Source organism: Alternaria postmessia (assembly GCF_024291825.1).
Source record: "Alternaria postmessia strain BMP 2775 chromosome Unknown scaffold_31, whole genome shotgun sequence".
Lineage (NCBI taxonomy): Eukaryota > Fungi > Ascomycota > Dothideomycetes > Pleosporales > Pleosporaceae > Alternaria > Alternaria postmessia.
The window spans coordinates 264,143-282,030 of record NW_026260104.1 but is presented as its reverse complement, the minus strand read 5'-3'; the positions used below and the strand labels follow the sequence as shown (position 1 = coordinate 282,030).

The 17,888-nt window shown below is 51.1% G+C and overlaps 5 protein-coding genes across 5 annotated transcripts; 2 read left to right on the top strand and 3 right to left on the bottom strand.

Annotated features, from left to right (window-relative positions):
* Positions 1–17: 17 nt before the first annotated feature.
* On the top strand, positions 18–744 carry J4E82_005779 (uncharacterized protein; the record flags this gene model as incomplete). The annotated part of the gene is made up of 3 exons (XM_051732040.1): positions 18–377; positions 431–532; positions 589–744. The coding sequence occupies 3 exons, from the start codon at positions 18–20 to the stop codon at positions 742–744; spliced, it is 618 nt and encodes a 205-aa protein (XP_051588289.1).
* A 1,255-nt stretch (positions 745–1,999) lies between these two features.
* Positions 2,000–2,413, bottom strand: J4E82_005778 (uncharacterized protein; the record flags this gene model as incomplete). The annotated part of the gene is made up of 2 exons (XM_051732039.1): positions 2,000–2,184; positions 2,248–2,413. The coding sequence occupies 2 exons, from the start codon at positions 2,411–2,413 to the stop codon at positions 2,000–2,002; spliced, it is 351 nt and encodes a 116-aa protein (XP_051588288.1).
* A 652-nt stretch (positions 2,414–3,065) lies between these two features.
* Positions 3,066–6,362, bottom strand: J4E82_005777 (uncharacterized protein; the record flags this gene model as incomplete). The annotated part of the gene is made up of 1 exon (XM_051732038.1): positions 3,066–6,362. The coding sequence occupies one exon, from the start codon at positions 6,360–6,362 to the stop codon at positions 3,066–3,068; it is 3,297 nt and encodes a 1,098-aa protein (XP_051588287.1).
* Positions 6,363–8,439: 2,077 nt separating this feature from the next.
* Positions 8,440–9,718, bottom strand: J4E82_005776 (uncharacterized protein; the record flags this gene model as incomplete). Its single annotated transcript, XM_051732037.1, has 3 exons — positions 8,440–9,053; positions 9,103–9,635; positions 9,696–9,718. The coding sequence occupies 3 exons, from the start codon at positions 9,716–9,718 to the stop codon at positions 8,440–8,442; spliced, it is 1,170 nt and encodes a 389-aa protein (XP_051588286.1).
* A 385-nt stretch (positions 9,719–10,103) lies between these two features.
* On the top strand, positions 10,104–11,066 carry J4E82_005775 (calmodulin; the record flags this gene model as incomplete). The annotated part of the gene is made up of 6 exons (XM_051732036.1): positions 10,104–10,106; positions 10,217–10,273; positions 10,373–10,388; positions 10,598–10,723; positions 10,771–10,983; positions 11,032–11,066. The coding sequence occupies 6 exons, from the start codon at positions 10,104–10,106 to the stop codon at positions 11,064–11,066; spliced, it is 450 nt and encodes a 149-aa protein (XP_051588285.1).
* Positions 11,067–17,888: the final 6,822 nt, after the last annotated feature.

Sequence of the window (17,888 nt, the reverse complement as noted above, 5' to 3'; positions counted from 1 at the left end):
CCACCTTCCTCGCAATCATGAAGCTACCCCCGATCGCTGTAGCTTGTCTCTCCGCCCTCGCCATAGACTCGTGCAGCAACATTATTGCGCAACGCCTAAAAGCATGGAACGAATCAAAGCCCTTCGTCTTCGACCGTGTTCTCTTCACCCAGTTCGCCATCATGGTTGTACTCACCGCACCCATCAACTACCATTGGCAGAATTGGCTCGAGCGCGCATTTCCGGGCTGGAAGACGGTTAGGCAGACGAGGGCTGTAGGGGAAGGTGAAGAGGAGAAGGGCATAATGCTGAGAGAGGATGGGGATGGAAAAAGCATAGTGGAAGAAGAGGTCAGAGTAAGGAATTGGTGGAATATCTTTAGGAAATGGTTCACAGACGTGCGTGGCTCACTCTTCACTTTCCGTCGTGGGCAAGGGCTGACAATAAGCAGTGTATTACCATGGGCGCCCTGCTGAATCAGTCCATGTTCTTGATCTTGATCGGTCTCATGAAGGGCAAGACTGTGGCATTGATTGTACAAGACTTCAGAAACGTAAGTACGCCCCTCCAATGAAGCGTCTCCATGTACATGGCTAATACATGAGATAGGAGCTTTTTGGTCTCATCTTCGATTCATACAAAGTCTGGCCGATTGCCAACTTCTTCAGCACGACCTTTGTCCCCGTCGAGCGCCGCATTGTCTTCCTCAGTTTCTGTGGTCTGTTATGGAACATTTACCTCTCGCTGGTGGCAGCTAGATTATAGATATACGGACATGCAATGCATTTGTTCACGCTCGAGATACTGCCATCTCAGCATGAACATTACATTACACTGGCATCCCTACTAGCCAGTGGCTCTACTTGTCCCTTGGCCCCTTCGTCCAAGCTACAACAACCGCCGTCCAATATTTTCTTTGGTCCTCTCTTATGTGCCCACAATGCGGACTCTTCTCAAACTGAACCTTGGTCACATCCCACCCCTTTGCCTTGGCGATATCAGCATGTTCATCTGCCTCCTCGAAACCCACCATCTGATCCGCCTTGCTATATAGATACACACGTGGCACTTTCGTATCAAATACCGACTCGTCATTCAGCTGCCGACATAAAACCACCATCATATGCTCCCTTCCCATCAACTTATCGGCAATGAATGTACAAACAAGCAAGAGATGTACCAGTGCCCCACCAAACCAAACCCAAAACATACTTTTGGGAAGAGACGCAGATATCGCTGCGTGGCTCTTCATCCATGGACCTTTTGTCGGACTAGAATCGAGAATCTGTGCTCGCATCGGCAGTACTGTGCCATACTTCTTCTTCCAAGCCTTCGCAAACTCATTGACTTGATTTCCGCCGCCGTTTGAAAAGCTGTGGACGAGGACTTCGCCTCCTGCAGTGGTGTGTTCGGCTACAAGCTCTATTGCTGGCTGGAGTAAAGAGCTATAGGAAGAGGCGCTGCGGAACATGTCTTGAGTGAAGCATCGTACTAGTAAGATGCGGGATGTGGGGAAAAACTCTTTGTAGGTGAGTGTATATTTGGCAATGTGCTTTGCAGCCGCGGCGTTCCAGGCGAAGAGGAGGATGAGTGGTGTTTGATCTCCGGGCTGAGACAAGTATGGCGGCGAGGTCCAGAGGTATGTGTTGTGGCCTATCTTTTGGAAATCGGATAGTGGTTTTGCGATATCTGCTGCTGGTGGGGAGGTTGCTGGCTGCATTTCTGTATGTTGACTTTAAGTACAGCTTGCTGTCAACGATGCGGTAGTGAGATCAGCAGGCCAACACCTCTTCCGCATCAGAGTTCATATAGTACAGGCAAGGCAAAGGACGGTGTAAGGCGTTCTATATGATAGGCATGTTTGATCATACAAGTCGAGTCTACGACCTTGGCGTGAAGGAGCAACCGAGCCGAGGTAACACGTCATTGGCCATCTACTTCCTCTTCTCGCAACGCATACCATATCCGCTCCACGTCGTGCTACCCTAACGCTGGATCGTCCATTCTGATATATGGATGCCTAGACCCCAGTGCCGTTGCGTCCGAACAGCCATGCAGCTCCAGAGCTCATCATCGCACCTGCCTGTGCTGCTCCGGCGGCAATACTCGCGCCATATCCGCCCATCGCTGCACTTTGAGCTGTCGCGTAGATGCCACCTGCGGGTACATAGCCGAAGAAGCTCATGATGGAAGTTGCTGCTGAGCCTGCGATATCATCAGTATCGAATACAGTGTGAGCCTCTGGGTACCTAGTAGGCAGCGACTTACCCGCGACGGGCCCTCCCGCACTTAATCCAAGTGCGTTGAAGAAAGGTACAGTAGCGGCTGCAGGCGTGAGAAGTACGACGCCGTTGACGACGTGGAACATTGTTTGATAGGGATGTGCTGCGATCCAATCGAGAAGCGGTTGTGTAGCTGCCATCGTTGCGTTCATGTTTGATACTAGTAGTCGCAAGTGGCTGGGATCAAATGATGTGTGTGTGCGTGAGCCTTCACTAATGATTGCAACGCTGTCCGACTAGTTGCGAGATAATGAGAGATATTCAAGGCTGACTAGAGAAGATTTCAGCCTGGTGAGTGGTGAGGGGATCATGCGGCTGAGCTGGCGGAGCTGCTGCTTCTGGTTGGCTGGGAACGTTATATACAAAGACCTCATTCTTGTACAAGAAGCTTTGACTGTCATTTGTAGATTTGAACATATTACAGCTGTGTGACCAAACCGATCATCGCAAAAATTTACGAATCGGTCACACTCGTCGCTAATCTGTTCTATTCTGTACCGCGAGACTTAAATTCATGACCGCATGTTCACGCTTATCATTTATGTCTTCGCCCCGGCCTCCTCCAGGTCAACGAAATCTCCCCTAAAATTCTCTCTGGCCTTGGTTGCTTCAAGGATTCAGAAGGACGATTCAATCACTTTTTTTTTTATTATCTCTGCATCCTCATGCGTACTCACCGTATTTGAGAGCTGAATGAAAGTCACGGCACAGATAGTGTTTGATAGATTTTCCAAGAACAAAAAAGCTTGTAGCGGCTGAAGCTACGAGAACGTCAAAGAGGAAACGTTGATGAAAGATTCATCCCTATAACTCGTTATCATCTCCATCGGCCTTCTTCACCTTCTTTTTGGGTGGCGTCTTGACCGACTTCTGGGTCGGCTTCTTTTTCGTAATCTCCTCTATTTCTTCCTCTTCCTCATCAGCAGCTCTCTTTCTCCCCTTAGCCAGCGTTACTGCCTTGCTACCCATCGCTCTCTCCCGTGCTGCCTTTGCAACCTTCGTCGGAGTCCTCTTCTTCGTACTACTAGGTGGCTTATAGTCATCTACATCCTTCTTCCCCTTCTTGCTTTTCTTTCTCTTACCATCGTCCTCAATATCATGTTCACTGTTCTCAGTGACACTAACATCTGATGGGAACTCAAGTTGCGGTGTAGGTGTTTTCGTTGGTGTCTGTGTGCGAAGACGCGCGCTACGTCTAACAGGTGTGGACGTCGTTGATGCTCCTTTGTTAGGACGAGGTTTCTTAACAGGTTCTCTTTCATCGACAGCGTCATCTTCAAATGGATCAGGAGAAGGCTGTTTACGTTTTGTGCCTTTCAGGATCTTTGATGATTTTTCCTTGGAAGTCTTAGGCGACTTGGTCGGTTTCTCAGTCGGCTTGCCTGGAAGAATTCCTTCGATCGTTGGAACGATATCAAGAGTTCCTTCGTTGTTGACGGCCTTGATAGTTGCTGCAGCTTCTTTTGCTTTGACAGCTGCTATCTCGGTAGCTTCTGCGGTTTCATCGGCAGCTTTTTGTTCAGCTTCCTTTCTCGCGGCCTCATTGTCAGCGGTTCTCTTCTTCTCGGCAGCTATGGCATCTTTTACCTTCTTCCTCTCTGCGTCCGCCTGCTTCATTAGTTCTTTCTTTTCCGCGGCAGCCTTTTTCTTCACATGTTCTGTCTTCTGTTTAGCTTCTTCTTTCGCGGCCTTCTTGTCAGCGGCTAATTTCTTAGCAGCCGCTCCAACCTCTTCTACCTGCCTCCTGATCTCAGCATTCTGACTCTTTGCGTCATCTCTCTTCTTCTTTTCTTGGACAACCTTGTTCTCAGCAGCAATCCTGGCCTCCTTCTCCGCCTCTGCTGTTGCGATGGCAGCTTTCTTCTCTTCAATGAGCCTCTTCTTTTCAACAGCTTGCTCTTCGAACCTTCCTTTTTCTTCTGTACCCCTTCCTTTTACTGTGCTCTGTGTGAATCCAACGTCTTCAGATGTCTGGTGTGCGGCTCGATCGCTCTCATTCGATTCCTTGTTGGGTTTCCTTTCAAACTTAGGAATTCTTTCATTTTGTCCAGTAGCAATATCACTGGCTGACTGCTGAGCTAGCTCAAGCTTTCGCGTTGTATAGATAGCTTCGGAGCCCTGCTGAGCTGTGGTAGTCTGAGTTGCTGTGATCCGTTTGATTTGCATTGCAGGAGTGAATCTCGTCAGCCAAGGATCGTCCTCATCTGAGCTTGTGGATTCCGAACTAGATTTTCCTGAGCTGTTCTCAATAGGACTTGTCCGCGAATGCTGTGGACCGCGTGGAAGGGCACCAGGTCTCGTGTTTGTAGACGGAAATCTCGAAGTCGGCTTCTCTGTTCGATGTGCGTCCTCTTGCACTGGCTCTCCTCGCCGTTTACGCTCTTCGGCAGCATAGTCAGTCATGTGATTCACAAGCTCCAAGCCGTTCGTATGTTCTGTGCAATCACATGGCACAAAGATGTCTTCTGGACGGAAGTCATGCATGCGTTTTAGCAGAAGTTCTCGAGTATCCCGCAGTATGTTTCGTGCAATCGTAGCGTCTTCGACTTGTGATACGGCGCCCACTCGACGAAGACTATGAACAGTTTCGTCTCTTCCGTGCACATCCTCATTCAGCTGTTCGATGTGACCTCGCATTTCAGCGCGCCAGGTTCTCTGGGCAATACCACGAACGTGGCGACCGTAGATTCCTGTCAGCCTTCTTTCAATGTCTTCTGACCTTGGTATCACTGCTGGAGGATCTCTTACAAGATCTTCTGATGAGGAGAGTAGAAGTGAAGCCTCAAGTTCTTCTTCTTTTCGTGCTGTCTCTCGTGCTTGCTTGATGGCCTTTTGAAGCTGTTCTTTTTCGCGCCTATCTCCTGCCAGCTTGTGTGTTTTGTATAGGTCAGTAGTTTTGTTGCTCGAAGATGGATGCGATGTTGGGCATCTCGCCTCATTTGTACCTCTATGCAAAGCAAGTTCAGCAGTGCCTGTAGGCTCAGGGGTCCACAGGATCCAACTGCGTCGTACAAAACGGCCACCAGGCCATATCTTTTCTTGTGCTGCATGCATATGCAGCCTGAAGTCGTTCGCGACGTGATGCAGGAGATCTTCTTGGGTCTGCATATGGCCACGCTCGTCCGCATAACCAAACATTACCCAGGTCTCTTTTGGGTTCAGAAGTTGGCGGAGACTCCAACTACCCACACTATCGAAGTTCTGAGACATTCGCAACCGTAGTTCCTTCAAGTTCGTCATTTGAGGTGCATATTCGGTCCAGAATCGGTGCCAACCAACGGCTTCTCGCTCAAATGCAGCACGACGGGCGACCTGGTGCAAGGTCTCTGGTATGGATCTGTCCGTCTCGGGATCATCGTATAAGTGTTCATCGGCGTACTCCCCGGCCGGAGGACATGAGTCGAGGTTGTTGGCCAGTGGGATGCGAGTTTTCTTTCCGATAATCTTCTTGTTCGCCGTCTTCTGGGTATTGCGCTTCGATATTCGTGATGGTCGATCCTGCCATTGCTTCTTGAATGGGCTATTCTTAGCAAGGTGCCAAGGGCCGTTTGGGCGAGGACAATATGCTTCGGGTCGTCGATACGGTTGCCTTTTATCAATCTCTTCCAAACGCTGCTCGTCCAGAGGATTGCGTAGGTCGTAGAAAATACTCAAGGTATCGATTTGAGCTGCTATTGTTCCCAAACCAGCATCAAGCGGCGCTTTAAGCGATTTCTCCCACGCGTCTGAGTTGTAAGGCCAGCCCCAGTACAGGCTGGACCCATCAGGGTTGCGACGGCCCATGAGAAGATGGATTGGTATGCCGGCGTCTCGCATGATCTGAAATTGCCTAGAAACTTCACCTAAGAGTACCTCATTCGTACTCCTAGTTGTGTTGCCAAGTTTGTATTGTTGTTCCAAGCTGGAGAATGCAACGTCCAGGTTTTCCTTCGGACTTTCCATACCGCAACTTACAAAGTAGTCCCAGTCGAAGATTGGCCGCCATGCAAAAGTCGCTTTCAACCAAGTGTATGCCTCTTTGAGTCGATCTGCTGTCAGCTGTTTGTAGTCCCGACCCTGGTCCATAGATAGTGTAGGAACAGGTTGGTACTTCTGGATCATGGTGAAGGGATGTAGGGGAATCGTGCTATTGACCTGCCATTCAGGATTCAGTGAATATAGACTGTAGTCCTGAGATGCAGCAATTCGACCCGCGTCATGCAGCTTCACCAACATGGATGGCAAAGAATTTACATGTGTCCTTTCAAGGCTACCGAGTAGTTCTTTGTGGTGGTTCTCGTCTTTGTTTCCACATTTCTTCCGGCTTTCGAGCTTGCTCCGATCACACGTGTAATTGCGAATATCTGACCCTCCCTTCGCTTTATATGGCTCGTTCTGGAATGTAGGCCTTGCGTCGAGCCTCTCGAATGCGGGACTTCCAGAAGAACTCGAAACATCTGACATGTTGGGAGTGTCTTCTGGCGCTGGCAAAAGCCATCTCGATGATGCAGATAGGAGCTTGTTGTGTTGTTGTTCGTAGATATCAAAACGGGCCTTCGAAGCTGCCTTCGAAGCTGCTGATATGACATCACTGTCTGATATTTCCGTAGAAGTATTCCTGAGAGGGTATATCTGAGTCCAGGCTCCAAGATCAAGACCTATCTGATCTATGTTCAGCCTGTCCTCGGCATGTAGAGCGACTAGTAGCTGATGTAAGAAAGGAATCGAAAGCCGGAGTTCAAGAGCCGTGACGCTGGACGGGGTACGTGTCTTGATGCCCCTGATGAAATCACAAACGTATTCGTGTCCACTAAGGCTCGGTGGTGGGATTTCTTCCCTATATTTCCCGCGGATAGAGAGAGTTTGAAGATTCGTACAAAGCGGTAGGAAATTATCGAGCAGGATCCGCGGAGCGACAAGTGAAACATCTCGGAAATCTGGAATACCAAGCCATTTCAGTTTAGGCGCCGTCTCTCTTACAGGACACATGCTGGGTATACGAAGAAAAAAGTATGCCCATGTGTCAGTCATAGTTAACGGAGGCTCATTTGCATAGCCCTTGTATGGCTGGACTGTGAACAGTGCAATATCGCTCAAATCCAGGGCTTCAAGCGACGGCAGATTTCGGAATATCCTGGAAAAATGTCAGCAATCGGCTTCAGAGTCGCACGAATTCGGTTAGGATTGCGGGAAGCCAAAGGTCTTTTTGTTGTTTGTGATGTATACGAACTAGAGAAGACTCACCACGTCAGATCCTCTATATTCATCCAATGCGCCACTGCGATCTTCGCAACCCAATGGCGCCTCTCTGCATGGTTATCGATTAGGTGTCGGAATCGTTGCCATGCTTCTTGAGGATATGGGTATCCACCCTTTTCACCTTTGGCAGCTGTGAAGCCTCGTTGACGCTCCCAAACAAGCTGTTTCTTGTGTTTGGAGGCGCTTTCATCTTCAGCATCCACCCCATGCCAGTCCCAGTACGTGAATGGTTCGTAATACACAGCTCGCAGGGCTACGTTTGCATCTTTGCCGCCTACTCTGTTCTTGTATAGAGCAATATAGAGCATAGCACTGGCCTGTCTGCCTGCATACCGACAAATCCGTGTGGTAACATCCTCGCTCAAGGGCCAATGTCCTGGGTGCCTGGGCTTGATGTGAAATGGGGGCCAGAATTTGCTTCTCTTCAGGTTCATGATGAGGAGTAAACTGCTCCGGTGTCCTAGAAGAACCCAAAATACTATGAAGGTTGTCAGAAGCTCCAGCAGCACACGCAAAGCAGCATGAGATGTATAGACAGCCTCTCCAAACAAACTTTGGACTGCCAAAACATGGAGTCTTTGTTCAGCAAGACTGCAATAGTGTTCCTACCTTGCACCTTCCGCATGCGGGCTACAAAGGCAGTCGTGGTTTTTGTCGAGGCACATGGCGATGGCCGTCTTTGTTCAACAGCCACGCGCCACTGACTCTAGACTAAGCATAATGAAGTTTGAGCTTGCTGAACGGATCCGGCGATCGCAACCTTTGGGCATCCACTGAAGAAGCGAAACTGTTCGACGAGTCTGAGCACGGTACTTGGAACGTGGACACATGCGTAGAACCGCCTGTTTGATAGAGAGTCATCGAAGGTTAGTAGGTACACGGTGAGACTGGACGGTACGAGGCAGCAATCATGATTTATCCATTTCTAAAAGAACGGCCCTCAGAGCGTCAAAGGGTGGTCTTCGATCCCCTGCCATAACCGCCGTTTTCTTCGGTGCCATACGCGACTCGTGCGCATGCTGGTTGATTGCCGTCTGGTTCTTATCGCTGCCGCCGGCGGGACGTCTGGCACTTGTGGAGCGGCCGGCGCATCGTTTCCGCCTCTTCTGCTCAGCTTGAGCGATAACAGTATGAAGACACCCGCGATCAAGATAGCCAACAGTAACATAATCTTCCTCTTGATGGTTCGCTTTTGATATCCCGACGCCACTTTGAGTTCCTTGTCCGCTTCTTTGACGTCTCGCGACATGTTCTCTACATTGTAATCTATGCGGTCCAGCATGCTGCCTTGATCGATGACCATGGTCTGTAGCTCCTGAAAGATGTTTGCTAGCTCAATGATACCTTGGGCGATGTCTTCAATTTCGCGCTCGCGTTGGGCTATGATTGCTTCGTTGGGGTCATGTCGCATGCGCTGTTGCTTTGTCTGCAGGAGCGTGGATTGCGAGAAGGAGCGATCGGCATCGGACTCTTGCAGGGCAGGGTCGTTGTAGGGGTTCTGCACGGGTGTCGCGGAGCGGAAGGGCGAGGTAAAACCACCGAGGTCGCGTAGTTCTGGACAAATAATCAGCATTGCCCAAGTTTTGTACTGGGGATGTCTCACTCTTCAGGTAGGCCGACTGCTTCTTGCGGAACATGGCGCTCACTTCGCCGACACGGGTAGCCAAGGAGATCTTGAGATTCTGTGCCATGACCTCTTCGCCCTGATTGATATTGCCCTGCTGCTTGGCTTCGCGCACCATGGTCTCTATGCGCTTGATGGCTAGCTGGCACTTTTGGAAGAGGCGTGTGATGCCCTGGGTGAGCTGTTCAATCTCCCGCTCTTCCCGCTTCTTGACGTCTTCATCGTCGAAGCCCGGCAGCACGTGCTTCTGGTGTAGCTGGTCGAGCTTGCGTGTTTGCTTGGCTATCTCGGCTAGGTGTTCGGTGATCTCGTCCTGGATATCCAGCCATCGTGGAGGCAGCAGGTCCATTTCAATCACAGCATCGCCGTCGTCTTCGTATGCGCCGCTGGCCATGAGCCCCTGCCGCTCGTCGGACATGCGCCTGCTGTCGCCGAAGCCATTGGAGCCTGGGCCGCCATAGCGCGTCTTCTTCTGGGGGTGGTGGGAGTAGGACTGGCGGTAGGATATAAAGCTACGCAGCTACGTCAGCGAGGGAAGGGCAGGGTGGTCGGAAGCGGTAGCAGCAGCATACAGGTTGGTTCGGTCCCGCCACATGCTGGGCTGGCGAGGGTCAACAAGGCTAGGTCATGGCAGGGCACGAGGAGTAGATGGAGGGCTATGACGACGCGAGCTGTGGATTGTCGACTTTTGGAGTGAGGCGCATTCGCAGCGTGGTAGACGTGTCTGGGCGGTGCAGCTGAAGCCGCCTTCCCGCTCTGGGCAGCGCTAGCGCCAGCTTCCCAACAGCAGGGCCGCACTAGATAGGGCCGTCTGACAGCCTGCTCCACTCCAGCCCATCTTCTCCAGCCGCAAACACTACTGGCATCTCCTTCACACCGCACCTGCGCCTCTGCTATATCTCAAACCCGGCCCAGCCCAACACCCGTACTCGACCAACAACCTCCCTCCCCCTTCCTGCCAGACACCACCCAAAGAAATCATGGTGTGTAGCCCCGCGCCGTCCTCGCACATTCCCAAACATACCCCGCCCTGCAAAACACCACGATAGCCTGCCCGCCAGCACCCTCGCGCATCGCTAACAGGTCCATGTAGGCCGATTCTCTCACCGAGGAGCAAGTCTCCGAGTTCAAGGAGGCCTTCTCTCTGTTCGTAAGTGCCCTCCCCATCCTCTGCCATGCCGCGCGGCTGCCTGGTAGCCCTGGGGGCCTGCGCAATCACGAACATGCAGCTGACGACGTCGTGTTGTAGGACAAGGATGGCGATGGTCAGTACTCTCCCTCCAAATTCCCTTCCACACACACACTCTCTCTCCCTCTCTGCCTTCAAAGCAGTGCCGCATCTCCAGCCTACGCAATCGGCAGAGGGGCCCGGGCGAGGCTTGCTGGCTAGGGGTCCAAACCACCGCCCACAGCTACAACACCACGACATCCACCCTACTCCATAGCAAGCACAACTGACGACGATGCGCCACAGGTCAAATCACCACCAAGGAGCTAGGTACCGTCATGCGCTCGCTCGGCCAAAATCCCAGCGAGTCTGAGCTCCAGGACATGATCAACGAGGTCGATGCCGACAACAACGGCACCATTGACTTCCCAGGTGCGCCCCTTCATACCAGTCCAAAGTACCACAGCTAACTTTTCCAGAATTCCTTACCATGATGGCCCGCAAGATGAAGGACACCGACTCCGAGGAGGAGATCCGGGAAGCCTTCAAGGTCTTCGACCGCGATAACAACGGTTTCATCTCCGCCGCCGAACTGCGTCACGTCATGACTTCTATTGGCGAGAAATTGACCGATGACGAGGTCGACGAGATGATCCGGGAGGCTGACCAGGACGGTGACGGCCGCATCGACTGTAGGTTACAGCTGCCTATATCACAAGTGCGATGCTAACACACATCAGACAACGAGTTCGTCCAGTTGATGATGCAGAAGTAAGCGTTTGAAGTTGCGGGTGCTGAATGAATACACGTATCATGACGGTGACACGGCCGAGGGTTAACGGCGACGAGTGACGGGACAATTTGAGCTTCTTGGCGTGTCTTTGTACGACGGATCCGAATGCTTGCAACCTGAGTCGGTTGGCTCATTTGTCAGCATCTCCGGAGGAATGACTCCAATACCTTATCCTCAATCCACATTCTCACGTGTTTTTGCTCTGCTCCTTGAGTATGATGAAAAGCTTCCCCTGAAAAGTGTTGAGCCACATTCAAAACTCCAGGGTTCGCAAGACATGCAGGGCACCAGGGCCATGAGGCGGTGCACATACAAGCTTTGGCCGCTTAGCATGTGGGTCCATTGCTGATCAGTCCCCTCATCAACACGAGCGCGCGCCCTGCGCTCGAGAAAAGACTTCACCGTGCCCTTTAAGGGTGAGCCTTTTCCCTTTGCCCAACAGGTCTTGTGGATTGCGATCTTCAGATATCTGATTGTGATGGCCTGCTGCCTCGAGCTCAACTAATGTCTCTGTGACCGAACACTGAGGCCAACGGCGGCTTTGCACAAGAGGACATGGTACCTACAGCACGTGTGGCTGTGCAATCGCTCTCCACTTCAGCTTACTGTAGGGGAGGGATTCGTATACTCTGTATAGTCGTAGTGGTACGTATGGCGCGTAAGCGTGTAACACCACAAGTAGGCACCATACCTGGCCCCTTCCTCCAGCCTGACAGGCAATATTCGCCTATACCTGTATTGCGTGCTCTTCAACGTAGATATCCAACTAGCATCATCCCTAGGGCGATCTCTAGCATGCCTCTGGAGTTGGTTAGAACAGGAGGAAATGAGTATTGTATGACTACCGCTTTGACTTGTGGGTTCTGCTCAGGCATCCACTCTAGTCTTTGAACTCGAACAACCACCGCTTATTTGCGTCCCAGCACCACGGGCAAAGTTTTCCTACAACTTTATCAGAAGGATCAACAGTTTGGTGATATCACCGGGCAGAAGGTATAGACGAAAGATCACCTAAGACGGTAATGAGGATCTTCGTTACAACAAGTCATGTAAAAGGACCTCGGAACGTCACCTAGGTACCGCGATGGCAACTCCCGTTCGACCATATCCACCCACGAAACCCACTTACAATACCTGACTTGACAATCCTTGCTCGGGGAAAACCAGCCTGGTTATCTCACGTTGCTGATCTTGGCAAGAGTCGTCGTCATGTCGGACGGTCGCTTTACAACGGCTGCGGATGCGGCTCACTTGGTCTTGGCCGAGAGGGAGCCGCAAACGCTGCGCAACGGCTTTTCTAGGTTCTTGACTAAGGTTATTTCTCCGACGGACGGGGCGACGTTTCGGCGCGCCTTGGGTTGTGGGGACACGACTGACTCTCTTCTCTTTTGTTCAAGGAAGAGACGAAAGAGGCCGGATTTGGATTTGGAGACAGAGGTGGAGAGGTTGCGTGGTTTACTGAGTCATAATATCGCTGGGCTCGCTGGGGTAGGACAGAAATCGTCCATGTGTTGGAGTAGCCATTACACTGGAACCATGTGTAAATCTCTGTAATAGAAACTGTCCTTGATATCGAAAGTTCGAGAATGTGTAGCAATTTTCGAGTTTCGCAGGTCACTTCTGACAGCTGACAATTAAAAAACGGTCCAGCATGAGCTGAGATGACAAGAGACTTGTGAAACCCATACTGTACCAGTTACACCTACCATTATCTGGAGAAGACCCACGGCGGTAGTATGACGCCGAATGCGGGGAGATTTGGGGCAAGTTCAACCATACGTTCGACAGTGTTTCAAGATTACTAATCCGCAGTTCGCGAGGCTGTCAAGTGTCTTCAGTAGTGCCTAACACCTGTTGTTACTCTGTGCTATGGCTCACGAAGCAGCTGTTGCGAGCTGTGCATGCCGAAGATATGAAACTTGAGACCCTGGACAACGCCTAACGGGAAGTGGAGGTACTGGGTGAAGGTACTGGGTAGTATCGACTCTGGTGGGTGTCGGAGGCGTATGGTCCATAGTATTCAGATGTGATCGAGAATAGCATGTATATCATTCCCTTCATGTTAGTTTACTCTAGCGACCAATTGTGGTGAACGTAACACTTTCTGTTAACTTCGATGCCACCAGGTTCTGGTTGATCAGCCAGATGTACGCATAAGCCATCGTCTTTCATGTCGCAAGACTGCCCAAACAGTATGTCACCAACTCGATAGTCCCTCACCAGCTTATCTGATCTTCGTTCTAATGCTCAGCCGAGAACAGTCCATGCAAAGTCGTCACTCGTTTTGTCTAGACAGCGACTGTGCCAGACCCTGCATGCAGCCGCGATATTCTCCGGAGTGACACCAGTAGCGCTTTATTGGCTCTTCCCGGCTACTCGATACGAGAATAGGTTCGGAACCAAAGGCAAGCACCCGAGTGGTTCGGGTTTTTGGTGCGCGTGGAAGCTTAACTTGCTTCACTTGATGCTCTAATCGTAAAAAGGTTCTGTGTTTCTGTGATGATGACGCTGTATTTTGGGTATCTACAAATGATTCAAAGTGTGTTAGGTCGATGGGACGACTAGCGCAAACACTTCTGACCGTCGATCTTGGGTATATATGCGTCCCTGGTACCATCTCGATGAATTCAATTTGTAAGCACATCTGGACTGTGTGAGGCAGACTTTCACAAAGGTTGTGCTCGAATAGTCTGCTCAACGCGAATTCGAGAGCGATCGGGTTCATGAGTCGCCCACTCTGAGATGCATCTAAAAGCATGGGCCTTTAACGTACGTTCATCTGCAGCTACCATTCCTTACTTGTGCGCATCGAAATCCCGTAGACAAGCAGGGGTTTTACATGATAGAGAAGTACCGAGGCTAGCGAGTTTTTAATATACAGCGCCGCCCAGGGACGGCTTCAATGCCATATACGATGTGTCTCCCGTGTGTACAGCAAAATGTAACGGAGAAAAGACCAGACCAAGGTTTAGCGAAAAGGTCGGTCTGACCGTCGTGCTATGTGTGTAAATTGGATATCAATTGTCTTCTCGTATAGCGGGAACGTCATCAACTGAGGACACTGTCCTTTTACTAGTCACACAACGCGTCAAGTATGAGGTGGCACTAGACCAAAGGCTTCGTGGACGCAAGGACGTCGAGTGTGATGATGATGTACGGCGCATGTTCTGTGAATAGCGTTGTCGTGTAGCAGTAGGTTGAACCCTACTCGATTGCGCACACAACGTGGCTGCCAATCGTGGAGCTCGGACCTTATTCCAGGGTTGGGTTCCCAGGAATCTGAAGCAAACAAACTGTACAGTCAACTCCTGACGCTGTTCAGCTGAGGCTGAAACGTAGACACGAACTCAGAGGCCGTGTCAGGATACGTTACCTTATGCCTAGTGTGTAGCTCGAGCTTTTTGAGCGAACGTGTGGTATTCTTGTACCCGAAATGACCATTCATGGGCGAATAAGGCGGAGTGTGTTCCGCTAGCATATATCGAGCTAAACGTTCCGCTTGGTAACATGGGAGACCCTTAAGTAGGTATACCCAATAGATACCTGACGGTGCAGGGTACGCCAGACGATGCATTAGTCGAACTATAGGCGTTCTTTGCTGAAGTGGTCAGTATCGTATAGTCGTAGCTGACATATGCTGTAGAGGTATAGATCTAGCTACAGGCGCAAAGAAATTGATGAGGGAGCATCGCGTTTGAGGTAGAGCCGTGGTTTGTCACGAGTGGGTGATAGTGTCGTTGTTGCGGACAATAATAGCTTGGGTGGTGGAGGGTCTGGGGAAGGGTATCCAGGCGTATCAGTGGCGCTGCGCCGAGGCAATGCAAGTCACAGCCTGCACGTCGCTGACCGGAGTTCTTCCGGTATTGCATACAGAAAACGTGTGGTACATACTTCAGCAAGGTTTCTTGCCGTCTTAACAGTGCGTTACGCCACTCACTTGAACCCCTTGAGCACCAAATAGAGCCTCGCGTCGGACATATATGTGCTAGGTGCTGAGGCTCAGTATGACGACATATGTACGCCCAAATGAATGTAAGCAACCAGCAAAAATGCGCATCTCTGTCGCTAAATTTCGACGGCCGTTATCCGCGCCAGGTTAATGATTCGGTGCTGTGACAAATTAGTTGCAAGAATATGCTGAATGAATGGCTGGGAGGTCTTCCGCAAAAAAGGGGACCTTCTAGAAGGAGTGGGGAAAGATATCAGCACAAGAGGCGGGAAGGAGCGCACATGATCGTCATGGATCCATTGATAGGTCTTGTGGCTTGAATTGGGCGTAAAAAAGGCCATGAAACTTGAGTTTGACGAGGTGGCTTCCGTAGTGGTGTGGTGGTTTTGCTGGCGCACACTAGATGGGAGGCTATTCGAGATCGCCAAAAACTAGCGCACTGCATTAGTCGCATTACCACACGTTGACTGTAGGCAGAATAGCTCCGATGGTCAACGGAAGATGAGAACCAAAACCTCGAAGGAGATCGTCGTGCTACCGTATCTCGTAGCAGGATATCCTTGGCACAGTCAGGTATCCATGGACTACGACGGCTACGAGAAGTAGGGATCAGAGCAACGGTAAGGTCACCCAAGAGTCATTCATACTCAGAGCAAGCGAAGCTAATGCTACTTCCAGAAGGTCGACTTTTTAATGTAGTGGAGGTAGTGACCAGATCACCTACATGGAGCTCGCGATTGCATTGAAAACCTTGGATATGCGGTGAGTACGACCAAAGGCCGCATCAGTAGCTTCGGAAAGGCGCTTAGCCACATGGCAACCAAGGTATCAGGCAACCAGCACCAGTCGGAGAGTGGAAAGGCAAGACAACCGAATGGTTCGAATAGTGAGGCGCCTGTCACAATGGTGACAGCACCTGTTCGCGTCTTCCGCACCTACTGATAACCATCGTACAGTACGACTGTACCACAGCCGTCAAAGGGAAAGGCTATAGAAGGTAGCCATGTATGACTTATAAGACTGATATACCAAGGCTTTTCTCTTTTCTTTGTCTGTGTCTGCGCTTGCTCGGTTACACTATGGGCTGTACGAACGGCGCTCAGCCGTGGCGGGATCTGAGCGAATCCGCACATCTGCCGGCTAAAAATGCAGGGTAATGCAGACTCTGTTACTGACAGCGACAGGAAACACGAGTGATGAAAAGCTATTGTGCATAGCTCGTACAGTGCCTGCAGTCAAAGCACACGTAATGGCAATCTGCCGCGGAAAATTTGTGCATCCAATCCGATCACAAGATGCGCGTATCTTGCGGGTGCAGGAGACTGCAGGAAAGGATAGCCTGGATAATCTGGTGCAACAATTTCGTGCTGCATATCTGCACACACGAGATGCGATTCGTCCTACTGTAGATCCGGAGATCAAAATATTGCGATGGACGTTGCTGATTGAGTAGTTGGAGATCCCGCATCTCGAAAGTTCATCATGACGTTGATGCATCCACGTGCGTGCCATGTGCTGATTGCGCAAATACCCGCCTGGGGCCGGAAGATCCAAGGGACCACTATACCTACAGCGTCGTACGTCCGACACGAGTGTCTTTGAGCAACGTATCAAGTTTGGTGAAGCTCCAAAGATACGTTGAATAATAAGCAAGGTTCCGATGGCAGAAATAAGATGCACCCAAGTTCGCGATGGTGGTGCATTTTCGTTACCAAGAAAACCTCAAAGATTATTGTGCGAAGGTAGTGTGACGCTCGCTTGCGCAACTGGAGTCCACTAGCCACGCATTACACGTGGAGAGAAATTGTTTCCCTCAAGTCACCCCTTCGTGAAATGCTCCTGGCAGGATTCGTGGGAGTCTTCTAGAAGTGGTGTGTTTCCGAGGCATCCCAGTTGCAGCCAAACTTTAACGGAAGAGACTGACTCAATGTTGAATCCGTGACGCTGGACAGTGGACCGTGGTTTAGGAGGGCCAGTGGAAAGCGCGCTCTTCAATGGATCCAAACAGAGCTTCTAGCGCGTTCCCTATCTGGAAGAGGCAGCATGCAGGTTTTACGAGGAGTAAGTATTGCGGAGGAGGTGCAATGTCGTCACATTTGGGAAGAGGAGCCTCTTTTGTCATAAGTGTTTCCCCTGACGTGGAGTGTCTGGATCTCTCCTGATTCGACTCAGCTCGCGAGCACTCAAGCGGGTATGTGGGCTGCCTCCCTACTCGGTTCGACGTGCTCACGGACGCAAAAGTTGAGGATTTGCAATGCGAACGGTCTCTGGCCCGCCATCATGGACCACTTTGCGGACTGAATCGCGGTGTAAAGTATTGGCGAATGATAGGCGAGGTGGCGCATGGCAGTCATTCCCAAGCCTCCCTTATTTTCGCATGCCCTTCCGGTCGGTCGTTGCAGGGGACCAAGTGCGTCCGTCACGCCCCCGTGCAGGGGGTCGCGCGACATGCCTGCAGCCATGCATCGGTGCTGCTTGGTCTTCCCTGTAAACGGGATGCCTGCAGTCTTCCGGTCTTGTAGTGCAAGCCCGGGTGTGACAAAAGCCAGGGCATGTCCTGCAGCTCCTTTTGAGTCCCTAAAGAAGCGTTACTTTATTTCAAGGACACATCCTAACGGGCCGGCGCATCGCATTCTCCAATTCTGCACAGTTCATCCCAGACAGGTCCGTGTTGCACGGCTCGAATCGCGTCGGGCACAATACCCCGGCTAACGCACTTTGCCGGTACCTGGTGCCTCTAACCTAAAGGTCCACCCAGCCCGCGGGCTCTTCAACGATCCTCCGTGTGCTCTCTCGATGCTGAAACGTGCTTGAGGCGATCCAAAAGTGAGCCCTGCTCCAGCCCCGGCCCTTCC